At 36.5% G+C, this 12082-nt stretch overlaps 1 protein-coding gene and 1 long non-coding RNA gene across 5 annotated transcripts; one reads left to right on the top strand and one right to left on the bottom strand.

Moving 5' to 3' along the window:
• Positions 1-542: 542 nt before the first annotated feature.
• Positions 543-8266, top strand: LOC109054680 (ubiquitin domain-containing protein UBFD1-like). Of its 3 annotated transcripts, none has more exons than XM_019071919.2 (7): positions 543-680; positions 1574-1855; positions 2921-3129; positions 3246-3311; positions 6852-6957; positions 7033-7115; positions 7278-8266. In XM_019071919.2, exons 1-7 carry the CDS (start codon positions 665-667, stop codon positions 7386-7388), a joined length of 873 nt encoding a protein of 290 aa, XP_018927464.1. In that variant the 5' UTR covers positions 543-664; the 3' UTR covers positions 7389-8266. The 3 variants fall into 3 exon arrangements, with proteins under 3 accessions (XP_018927464.1, XP_042576002.1, XP_042576000.1); XM_042720068.1 differs by having other exon boundaries at positions 677-697; XM_042720066.1 differs by lacking the exon at positions 543-680 and adding an exon at positions 1303-1324.
• A 2468-nt stretch (positions 8267-10734) lies between these two features.
• On the bottom strand, positions 10735-11879 carry LOC122136878. Of its 2 annotated transcripts, XR_006154370.1 has the most exons (4): positions 11598-11879; positions 11400-11507; positions 11245-11296; positions 10735-11042 (listed from the first exon to the last, which is right to left on the bottom strand). It is a non-coding gene; the product is annotated as an uncharacterized LOC122136878 (long non-coding RNA). The 2 variants fall into 2 exon arrangements; XR_006154371.1 differs by lacking the exon at positions 11245-11296 and having other exon boundaries at positions 11598-11872.
• Between the last annotated feature and the right edge of the window lie 203 nt (positions 11880-12082).

The following is a 12082-nucleotide window of genomic DNA, read 5'->3' on the forward strand; positions in this document are numbered from 1 at the left end:
CCTATTACACCGTAGAGGACTCTATAAATAATATGATTTCTTTTTTTATTATTATTATTTTTTTTTAAGAATCAGCACATTTCTTGAAATTTACATTTATGGGTGTAAAATATTGCAAGGAATAGCAATTAAAAAAATCTGAACTTAAGAAAAATTGCCTATTTTCAAAGTCATTAAAAATTGTTAATACGGTTATGGGATAAATTCATTTTTACAAAGTTAGAAAAGTCAGTGCTTTGCAACTTGAAACAAACTCAGTTCTATACAAAAACTCAATAAATGGGAATTTGTGATGACTGGGCAAGCTAGTATTATAAATTGTATAGTTCACTGCAGTTTATGATGTAGCCTACTTTATTAATAATTTTAAAAGGAACTTCAAAAACTTTTGTGTGTGTGTGTGTGTGTGTGTGTGTGTGTGTGTGTGTGTGTGTGTGTGTGTGTGTGTGTGTGTGTGTGTGTGTGTGTGTGTGTGTGTGTGTGTGTCAAAGAAGTCAGAATTTTATCCATTCCATATCGCCGAGTTTACGGTTTCAAAAAAGTCCTCGTTACGTTTCATAAACCTGATTTTTAAATCGCAAAGTCACTACGGGAAGCCGCGGAGCTCATTCACTGACAGCACGCTCTTTCCCAGAAGCCTTTCCTCATATTGTACACAATCATCATGGCGGCGCAGGATGGTAGGTAGCGTGAAAATGTACTTAAATGCCATTTGCACAGTCTTTGCGGTGTTATTTTGCGGCGTTTTACATCAGTTCCAATTATCTGTCACTTGTATTACAGTGAATGGACGCTCTTTTAACTTGTCAGGGTGAAATAATGGCTAGATATTCTGTGATAAGCCATGTCGAAAACTTCGGCTGTGTCACAAAATCTAGAGAGCCGTCTACCTAGACAGCATTTTGAGGGATGCTGAAACGTTTGAATCTTTCTGGAACGTTCGATTAACGCGTATGGGCTTCGCGGAAGCGTTTGGAACGTTTAAACGAAGGTTCCAATCGAGCCCACAGTACGTTACCCAGAGATGCTGTCTAGATAGACCGCTCAGTGAATTTTGAGACACAGTCTTGATATGAGCTTGCGAATATTAGCACAGCGGGCTGGCTGGCTAAGTTGTCTATGTGTAAGTTTTGTTGGATTTTGAGACAGGGTCTTTGTTTGAGGATTCTGGCCTTAGTTCAGACGTTAGGTTCAAATGACGATAAGGGAATTTACTAGATGTTTCTGAGCCTTTGGACAGCAGCTATTCAGCTAGCTTTTAAAAGCTGTGTACTAGAGACGGTCTAGTTAGGACTATTTAAGGAGTATAACATACAAGTAATGGGTGGGAATCTACAACAAACACATGAATTCAGCTTTTATCTGTAAAAATTAGATGGTTTACTAGTTTTCCCAAAAGTGTCATCTTATTGGTTAAAATATTATCCCATGAGCGTGTGTTTGTTTTATTTTAATACTTAAATACTATAGTTTGACATTGTCATATCAGTGCTCTGAAGCAGGTCGATATTTACACCTTGAAAACTAAATTTCTTTAACAGTAGGATTCCTCATTGTATAATTGTTCCCACAGGGAGTGAGGTAGTAGGAATGGAGGCTGAGGTCACGCAGAAGGTACCAGAAGTGTTGTGCGAAGCTGCTGGACAAGAAGATGCCGCAGGGACTGAACAAGCATCTCTTACCGATGGAGAAAGCACATCAGCTCAGCCCGCTGCTGTCAGCAACGGAGAGGAAAGTGACGAGGGGAAAGAGATGGTGGAAGTGAAAATCATTTGGAACAAAAACAAATATGACCTTAAAATTCCTTTAGATGGCACCGGTGCTAAACTGAAGGAGAAGATTCACACTCTCACTGGTAATCATCATATCATGTCATTCAAACCTGTATGACTTTGTGTTTCACAGAGGTCATACAAAGTGAGACCTTTGAGAAAAAAATTGTCCTCTTTTGAGGATGTTTAATTAATTATGAAACAAATTCAATTCCAGCTGTAAGGCAGGTTTACAGAAGACAGTAGTGTCAATATTTAAATTAATTTGGCGGAGCCTTTCATTATCCATTATCCAAGTAAAAAACAATCCCATGTAAAGATATGTATGACCAGATTTTTGAAATCGGTTTCAAAAGAATTTAAAAGCATCCCAGAATGCACATCCTCCAGCAATTACTATCATTTTAAAATGTAGACAATAGAAATAGTTGGTGTGTCCAAACCTGACTATCAGATTGTTCTTTATGTAGAGATGTAACGATGAACTGCGAGCTGGTTAAAATAGGTTGAGATGCTAAACAATGTAGCTCTGACTGTCTTTAAAAAAGTTTACGTGGTATTTTCTTTTCATCTTGTTGCCTCTGGATCAATGCATATTAAAGTAGTGTTCATAAGGGCTGCTCTGCTTTGTTTACAGCGGTAACCCAGGAAACACTGCATCCCTGCTGTTCATAAGCGCCACCTGCTGTCAGAGACTGAACTTGCCTCTCATTCAGCTCCTCTGCTGTTTCGTTCAGATATGTTTTATGTAGTATAGTTTCACAAAACTAAAAGTCAGATCATTCTGTTTTTGCTTCAAATTTCAAAATTAGATTAAAAACTACTGCATGCTGCAGCATATTTGTTTGGATCATGATTAAAGTGCAGAAGTTGCCACCAATTTTAAATGGAAAGAGCACATTATTTTTTATTTGTAAAAAAAAAAAAAAATCATGAAATCAAAATCGTGAATCCCTATCTTTTTGTACTGTGTATTGTTATTTTTGAGCACAAAACTACCTTGGTCTGTCTCATGTCACTACTAAAACACCAATAAAATGCATTGTGGTGAGACTTTATAATGTTATATAATATGGAACCACCATATTATATCAGGATTGAAATGACTGAATACAAATGCTTTTGTGTGTGTTTTGTGTGGTTATCAGGTCTTCCACCTGCTATGCAGAAAGTGATGTACAAAGGACTGCTACCAGAGGACAAGACGCTTCGAGAAATCAAAGTTACAAATGGTGCAAAGATTATGGTTGTCGGATCTACAATAAATGATGTACTAGCTGTAAATACACCAAAAGAAGTTATTCAGCAAGAGGTTAAAGCTGAGGAGAACAAAAAGGAGCCATTGTGCAGGCAAAAGGTGGGTGGAAACCCTATTTACGTAATGTGAACTCGTTATGACGGAATGAATTCCTACAAATGTTCCTATGTACTTATGTTTTATAAATGTACTTGTGGATGTTTTTTTTTTCTCAGCAACATAGAAAAGTTTTGGATAAAGGAAAACCAGATGATGTCATGCCATCTATAAAAGGAGCTAAGGTATGCAAAAGCTGTGAGGCATCGGGTATGATTAGACTGTACCAGTTCATTGCACACATGCCATACAAAATTTAGTTTATACATATTAGGGCTGTTAATTTAAACAATTAGTTATGGAAAAATAATGTAATTAAAATATTTTAATGCAGTTAACACATATTAATAACATTTCTTTCTAAAGGTACGTTTTGTTATGTCTACTTGATACTTTTCTCATTTAACACGATAATGGCTTTAAATTATATTTTGTGGGAATTTTCACAGTCAAATTCAATTTGTTGCAATGCTGTAGTACACAGGCATTAGTAATCAAACACAGAGCATCGTAACAGAACAAACTAATCAAGCACAAATCGCCTACTCCAGTGGTTCCCAAACTGAGGGATAGTGTACAGTCAGCAGATTATTTTGCAAAATAAACCTCTCCAGGGTGATAAAGACTACACTGCATAATTTTCCCGCTTATCATGCGGCCACTTGCCTGATAAGTAAATAATAGAATACAAAATATTAATTTTACATTTTAATAACCTCAACATGACACAGTACCTGCGTGAGCGCTCTGTTATCAGTTGTAGAAGTTGTACTTGTATCAATAACAGACCACTAGATGACGCGATTGAAAAATCAGAGTTGTATTGCAGGGAGCCATGTAGAAATATAAATGAAGGCTGCATGGTTCTGTTCTAAACGTCTACACCAGACGCGAGCGGCGCAATTTGACAAAAGCAAATAGAACCTAATGTTCTCTGCTGTGGATGCGACGCGACACGACAAATCCATGACAGTAAAGTTAAACTGATGCCCCGTTCTGTTTCTGACCAACTCCTGCACTCTGACACAAAGAACAATTTCAAACATTCATAACTAAGAGAATCGTAAAAAACTAGTCTCCTGAAAAATATTAAGCAGCACAAATGTTTACAACATTGATGATTTCAGGTCTATGTTCAAACCCTCACTTTTCTAGTTATATAAGATTAAAATATTTTGCCTGTAATTTTTTCTCCTCATATCGCAATATAATATTGATATCACCTGGACAGTGTAAAATATTGTGATATGAATTTTAGCTCATATCGCCCACTCCTAATTGACAGCCCTTTTATTTATACGCGTTAAAAATATTTAACGCAGGGGCGGGGCTAGGGTTGGCCACCCCACTCACAACTGCTACTTCTGTCACTTTTTCTCTTGACAAGAAGTGCATTTATTCAGTCGCAGAACGACTGAGAACGGGAGACGTTTCAGACACACGCTCCACTTCACTTCAGTGCCAGGCTTGAGTCAAACGAGCGTGGAAACAGTACTGTGCTTGCAGTGCGTGCTCTTCATTTGCATGCACAAAGGCACTGTAGCCTGCATCCTTTCATATCAAAGCGCGAAATAAACTACTTGCATGCAATGTCGTGGTCAGTTAAAGGGATACTCCACCCCAAAATTAAAATTTAATCATTAATCACATGTCGTTCCAAACCCGTAAAAGCTTCGTTCGTCTTCAGAACACAATTTAAGATATTTTGGATGAAAACCTGGAGGCTTGAGACTGTCCCATAGACTGTCAGGTAAGTAACACTGTCAAGGTCCAGGAAAGTATGAAAGACATCGTCAGAATAGTCCATCTGCCATCAGTGATTCAACTGTAACGTTATGAAGTGACGAGAATATTCTTGTATGCGAAGAAAACAAAAATAACTTTATTCAACAATTTGTCTCCTCTATGTCTCTCCGCATCACTGTAGTGCCATTTTGGAGAATATGAGCTGAACACAAGCAGCTTACGCTCTTCTGTGTCAGCCGCACTGTACAGATAAACTGTTTTCGTTCAAATCAAAGCATAAATACACGTGGAAACTGTATCCTTGTGTCGCGGCTGACACAGAAGAGCGTAAGCTGCTTGTGTTCAGTGGATATTCTCCAAAATGGCGCAATGCTGTTGTGTAGTGACACAGAGGAAACAAATTGTTGAATAAAGTTGTTATTTTTGTTCTCTTCGTGTACAAAATGTATTCTTGTCGCTTCATAACGTTACGGTTGAATCACTGATGGCAGATGGAGTATTCTGACGATGCTTTTCATACTTTCCTGGACCTTGACAGTGTTGTTTATTTTTCAGTCTATGGGACAGTCTCAAGCCTCCCGGTTTTCATCCAAAATATCTTAAATTGTGTTCCGAAGATGAACAAAGCTTTTACGGGTTTGGAACAACATGGGGGTAAGTGATTAATGACAAAATTTTCATTTTGGGGTGGAGTCACATTTAAGAACATGAAATGGTTTTCAAAACTGTCCTGGAGCAGTCTCACTCATCTAACACACACGATTTAACTCGTCAGCTCATTTATAGAGACTTTTAAGGACTGAAGTGGTCAGAAAAGGTAAAAAGAGTTGAGAGAAAATTATGATGCGTGTCAGATCTGCGTCATGTTCAGCAGCGGCAGCTCTTAAAGAAATAACAGCCAAAACAACCTAATAACCAGTTGCTGTGATCTCTATTCATCAAAGGACAAAGAAAAAAAAAACTTTTATAGCTTTACAGATTCATCTGTTTTTAATTTAGAATTTAGTGTTTGATAATTTCAACTTCTATATATTTCTGCTGAAGGCCACAGGTAAATATGACATTTATTATAATGGGTTTATGTGATGATTGTTTTAAGTTCACGTAATCTCAATTAATAGTTTGACAGCACTAATATACATACATGCGCATATGTGTGTGTGTGTGTCGTGTCTAAAACTCTATATAATTTATAAAAGGTATAAAAACGTAAAATTCAGTCTTTGTAGTCTGTGACAATGCACTGGGAGATACACTAAGATCTAAGCAGTGTAAAATTGGTAGTTGGTAGGATTGTTGTGATTTTCACATACAGTATATAGCTATGTGCCTCTGTAGTGGATGGTGGTTATAGCGCTATACAAATAAACCCAACCTGACTAGAAATTGAGGAATGGAGATACAATCACAGCGCCAGCTCAGACTTCCTCATTTTCTGATCAATTATCCTCAAAGCCAAACCTTCAGTGTGTGTTTTAGACAGTCACTGATTCTTGAGACATGGGACAAAACATGTTCAGTCACTGCTATTAGGTTTAAAAATGTAAATATTTTCAATTGTAAATATTATAAGGGATTAATAATAGAATGTATTTAACACAATTATCCCCTCCAGTTTAATTTGATCATTATTATATAAAATCTATGACACTTATTGTCTTCTCACTACAGCTAAAATGTGTCCACAGAGGAGAGTTCAATAATTCATATGCTATAAAATGGATAAAAATGTTTTGTTAATGATGAAAAAGAGCTGGTTATATATATATACATACATACATACATACACACACACACACACACACACACACACACACACACACAGAGTTTGTGTGTTTTACTGTACAGCATCATCATGTGCATGGTGATTTAGTGATCATGTCCTTCATTTCCCCAGCTATAAAGTTCTTATAAGGATGAAGAATAAGTTCCTTGTGCGCACTAATGACATCTGAGTGATCTCTTCATTTGTTGAACAGGAGCGTCTGCCAACAGTGCCTTTATCAGGAATGTACAACAAATCTGGTGGAAAAGTACGACTCACTTTTAAACTAGAACAGGATCAGTTGTGGATCGGAACAAAAGGTGATTTCATCATTTAATTAAACATTTATCCATAATACTTGGTTTATGTTGATTCTTTTTTTTTCTGGCCTGCAGAAAGAACAGAAAAAATTCCAATGGGTTCCATCAAAAATGTTGTGACTGAGCCAATAGAGGGTCATGAGGACTATCATATGATGGTATGTGTTTATTGAAGCATTTTTAACAAACTATGCATTGTATCTGTCATTCTCAAACTGGATTTTTAAAACTTAATATACTAATGATTACTGTAAATATTGTACTTATTATTTGGTGCTTCTATGAGAAATATATATATGCTTGTTTGTTTGTCACCCTAGGCATTTCAGCTGGGTCCGACAGAAGCCTCACAATATTGGGTCTACTGGGTGCCTGCACAGTTTGTTGATGCAATCAAAGACACAGTTCTCGGAAAATGGCAGTATTTTTAACGTGCCTCTATAGACACTGAAGAATTGGGATTCAGAGCAAAAGATTGAAAACATTAACTGGAGCCAACACAATAATCTGAAGAACCGATTTTTCTGAAGTATTTCCAGAGCAAACCGAAGGATTGCTGTTGGACAAAATATTTTGGGGGTTTTAAGTGCACTAAGTGTCAGCATCCCGTTTTTCAAACTGTTTCACCACTCTCTTTTTTTTTAAAGCAATCCCAAGCATAAACAGAAAATTGTACAGAACTTGCTTATACATTTCTCGTAGTTATTCTGAAAGAAATAAACATTATTTAAGGAAAATGATTGATGCAGTAGAAAGATTTTATCTAGTATATTCCTCGGTTTACCATACAATTCAAGCAAATCTTGCCAAAGTCGATAGTTCACACAGTTGTTAGTTTTACAATCAGCTTTTATCATTGCACAGATTATAGTTTACATGTGAAACAGCAACAATCTAACACTCAAATATAGTATTAATCCAGGTTAAAAGAGCATTGTTGCATTTTATGTGGTTCAAAAAATTCTGCATTTTCTTTAAGACTCATCTTATTTTGCCTTGATGCAGAATTACAACCCAAAAGCCTAGAGTACAGTTGCCCAGCCTCTGTACTTTCAACCACATGATACTTTGGCAAAGGCAATATCTTCTTAATATTTCATGGTTAAACGCAACGACATCTCTAGGGCCAAGTCCCTCTCAAAACAGATGTGATATTAGGGAAAATCAGTGTTGATGTGCCCTTAATACTCAGTCGTTTAACTAAGTTGCTGATGATTGACTTTTCTGATCATGCATGTTGTTTTTTTCAAACATGGTGCTAACCAATGATAAGCATTTTTAATTCAATAAAGCCCAAAGGAAGGAAGAATTTCAGTGACCTTTCTGTAATAGGTTTTCCTGTATACTTATATTTTTTTTTTATTTGTTTTAAACTCCATTTAGCAGCTCACAATTTAAATTCTTCCTAAATCATGTATTTCAGTATATATGGATCTAGTTAATGACACAATAATAAGAGGAATAGCTCACCCTAAAATGAAAATTTGATCACCTTGAGGCCATCCAAGATGTTGATTTAGCGTTGTTCAGCAGTGGATCCTCTGAAGTGAATGGGTGCCATCAGAATGAGAGTCTAAACAGCTGATAAAAACATCACAATAGTTCACAAGTACTGGCATGAATTTAGTCCAGTCAACATCATGTGAAGTGAAAAGTTGTATGTTTAAGAAACAAATCCATCAATATGATATTTTTATAACTTTATACCTTTGTTAAAATACGAGTTCTCTATCCGTAACATTAATTTCTCCAGTAAAAAGGTAATATGCAGCTTTCTGCTTCACAAAATGCTTGTTGGTGAACAGTCGTGTGAATTACTTGTGGATTATTGTAATGTTTTTATCAGCTGTTTCTGACGGCACCTATTCACTGCAGAGGATCCACTAATTTCTCCAAATCTGTCTTGATGAAGAAACAAAGTTATCAACATCTTGGAAGGCCTGAAGGTGAGTAAATTGTCAGCAAATGTTCATTTTTGAGTGAACTAGTCCTTAAAGTAGCTAGTATTTAGTATGTGAAAGTTGTGTAGATCCATCACCCCCTTAATGTAGTAAGCTACATAACTACTATTTAGAATTATATTTCAGAATAGAGTGGTGGAACTATGACGTCACACTGTAGGTGAAAACCCGGAAGTGAGTTATTATTTTAGCACTTCCATCGATTAAAGCCCTTAAGTAAGGTCCGTGGTTCTCACAAGCTCAAGATACTTTCACGTTTTATTCAACATCATAAAACACACCAGGTACACCCCACTCGTGATTTTTTAAAACCGTTACGTTTCTTTAAAAAGACGGTTGCTAACAAGTTGCTAAATAGGACTACAGGCGCTGTCAGAGACATTAAACGTCATCACGCTGAACAGTTTATCAATTTACAAACAGTATTTTCCAGTTGTAGTATAATTCACAGTACAATTAACTGTAGAATAACCAAATAGTTTCCCACATTTTATACTGTTGTTCGACAATGTTTTTTTTAATTTATTTTTTGCACCGAAATGCAGCACAAGTCTTCGGATGGAAGATGCTGTATTATCGCTTTCCTGCTGATGCCATAGACAGTAAAAGAAAGGCTGATGCGGAGACTGTAAACTCATATTACGATTATTCATGTAAACACCACATTTACCAGCTTAGTGTGAAACTTTAACGATGCATTATGCTTTAAGCCACGTTAAGATGAAATGTTTACGGCCACATGAAGCTGTAAGAAAGCAGACAGATTGAGGATTTTCCAGAAGCAAGGATAAAATAACATTTTGTGTAATTTACCCTCCCTAACAAAGCTGAAATGTGGTACTTTATTCACTAAAATAAGTTTAATCCTACCATATCCAAAAACTCGCTCACTCTGCTGTTATTAAATAGATTAAATGCACTAGAATTTTATTGACTAGAACGTGCAGACACGTTTTTAATTAAAATATTAATATTTATCAGAAATATGTCCTTTCATATTTCCTTTAGTTATGATTATTTCATTTATTCTCTATACTTTTTTTATTAGGCTACTAATGTCTCATTTTAGTTTGGCTCTAGTTTTGTATTTATTCCAATTTATATGAAAAGGTCCATGTAGTGTGGATTAAAATTCATATACTAATTCCTTTTCACTGGGTGTTAAAAATAAGATTGAAAAATTGTCGGGAGCGTGGTGGTGGTAGTCTCAGTCGTCACGCCCAAGGGCTGTTGCTGAACCTCTGATGTGTACGGCACACACACACACAAGTAGAAACACTTTAGGAGTTTCGAAGTCGTCATCAGATTGGTTGAATTATACAGGATTTCCGGGAGACGTGTGTCGCTGTCCCAGTTGCTCAAAAAAGTTTAAAAAAAAAAAAAAAAAAAAAAAAAAAAAACCTTTTGTTCTATATTAAATATTATTAGGATAATAGTATGCCTAGTAGTATGAGCTTGATTAGCTGGTTCAGGTGTTTAATCGGGGTTGGAACTAAACTCTTCAGGACACCGGCTCCTCCAGGACTGAGTTTGGACAGCCCTGTCTCCTAGCGTTTAATGCTAAGGAGGACTCTATCCTACAAGACTCTGAAGGACTGAACTAGGAAGGACGCAGCCTCGGTAGGATGCAGCTGTTTGAGGAGCACCCAGAAACACATACAGGTGCATCTCAATGTAGTGTAAGAAACTATAAACTGACTACGCCACCTCCTTATTTAGGGCAGGAGGAGCCCTCCACAAATCAAGTATTAATTTTTTTTAAAACCGTAAACGTAGTTGGTTGAATCACAATTTTATTCCTAAGCAAAACATTAAAAAAAAAAAAATCAAAAAAAAAAAAAACCATGCATCAATAATAAAATCCACAACAGTAGAAAATAGCTCTCCTCAATGGCAAGGAGGGTCGGGCCTGCTCTTATGCACCGCCTATCACCTGTAAGAGACAGAAGAAAAGAGAAGACCCACAGCATACACCGCAAACAAAGAGTAACCTTCAAAACACCATTTCAGTGTCAACCATCTAGGTAATACACACCACACAGCAGTGCCACTCCACCCAAATCACCTAAACCCGGGGAGGTTAAGTGCCGATGCAGGCCCGGCCCTATACAAAGCCACTACACACTGCAACACAACAAGAGGAGAGCAATATCATACAAAATGACAAATATTTAACACATCAAGCTTAAAAAAAATAAATAAAAAAAAAAAAAAAAAAAAAAAACACCCAACACACACACAACTTAAGTTAATACGCATCAATATAACCCGCAATAAAAGAACAACAAAACATACTTTAACAAAAGTACAACTTCAGCACAGTTACCCAATCTCAGCGCTTAATCCCAAGACCAAACATGATAGATACAGAGAAGATACTATAAACAAAGAGCACAAATATTAACCACATCCACAAAGGAAGTTTATTAATTGCATCAAACTCATAACCAAACTGGCCTCAATGTAATATACTGCATTTACCGGATATTCAGCATTCCAACACAGCCATCAGCCCATTGAAGGTACTGCAGCAATAAATGTTTGCCTGCCCCACTTTCCTGACAGTGTAAAACCTCTTAATAAATCAGCCTAGAAAAGAGAGATCATAAAAATATAATTAGGCACTCAATAATCAACCATTCAACGCAAACAATTCACACAGCTCATAACTCCATATACCTATACAAAAGGATAAAAACTGCACGTCGAGCACAAGGAAGTTATAAGGCTGTACGTCGAGAACCAGGGTTAAGTGGCTAAACATCGAGCACAACTTCAGGAACATGCCAATCCTACCGTCAATGCAACAACTATTTTATACTTTCCTGGTCACATTACTAACCATTCGCACCTGAAATTCATTACTGGCCAATCTCCTCCCACATCAATAAATTCGAATGTCGTGGAAAAGTTCATTTCAGTAATTGTAAAATTCGTGTATTAAATAAATTCACTGCACACAGACTGAAGTAGTTTAAGTGGTTCTTTAAATTGTGATGATTTTGGCTAACATTTAACAAAAATAAATGCAGTGATTAAATAAATACATTTTAAATTCACGTCTCGCACACTTCAATGCACTTTGAATGGAACACATATGTTCGCTTCTAACTGGAATCATGGCGGAATATCCTGTGATGTCCACTTGGCAGGGCACTTACGTT

This window comes from Cyprinus carpio, chromosome B3 (genome assembly GCF_018340385.1).
Source record: "Cyprinus carpio isolate SPL01 chromosome B3, ASM1834038v1, whole genome shotgun sequence".
Classification (NCBI taxonomy): domain Eukaryota; kingdom Metazoa; phylum Chordata; class Actinopteri; order Cypriniformes; family Cyprinidae; genus Cyprinus; species Cyprinus carpio.

Excerpts from the sequence above, each read along its gene's own strand:
- LOC109054680 (XM_019071919.2), top strand. Across the intron at positions 3,130-3,245 it reads AGCCATTGTGCAGGCAAAAG|CAACATAGAAAAGTTTTGGA; the intron begins GTGGGTGGAAAC and ends TTTTTTTCTCAG. Across the intron at positions 7,116-7,277 it reads ATGAGGACTATCATATGATG|GCATTTCAGCTGGGTCCGAC; the intron begins GTATGTGTTTAT and ends TTGTCACCCTAG.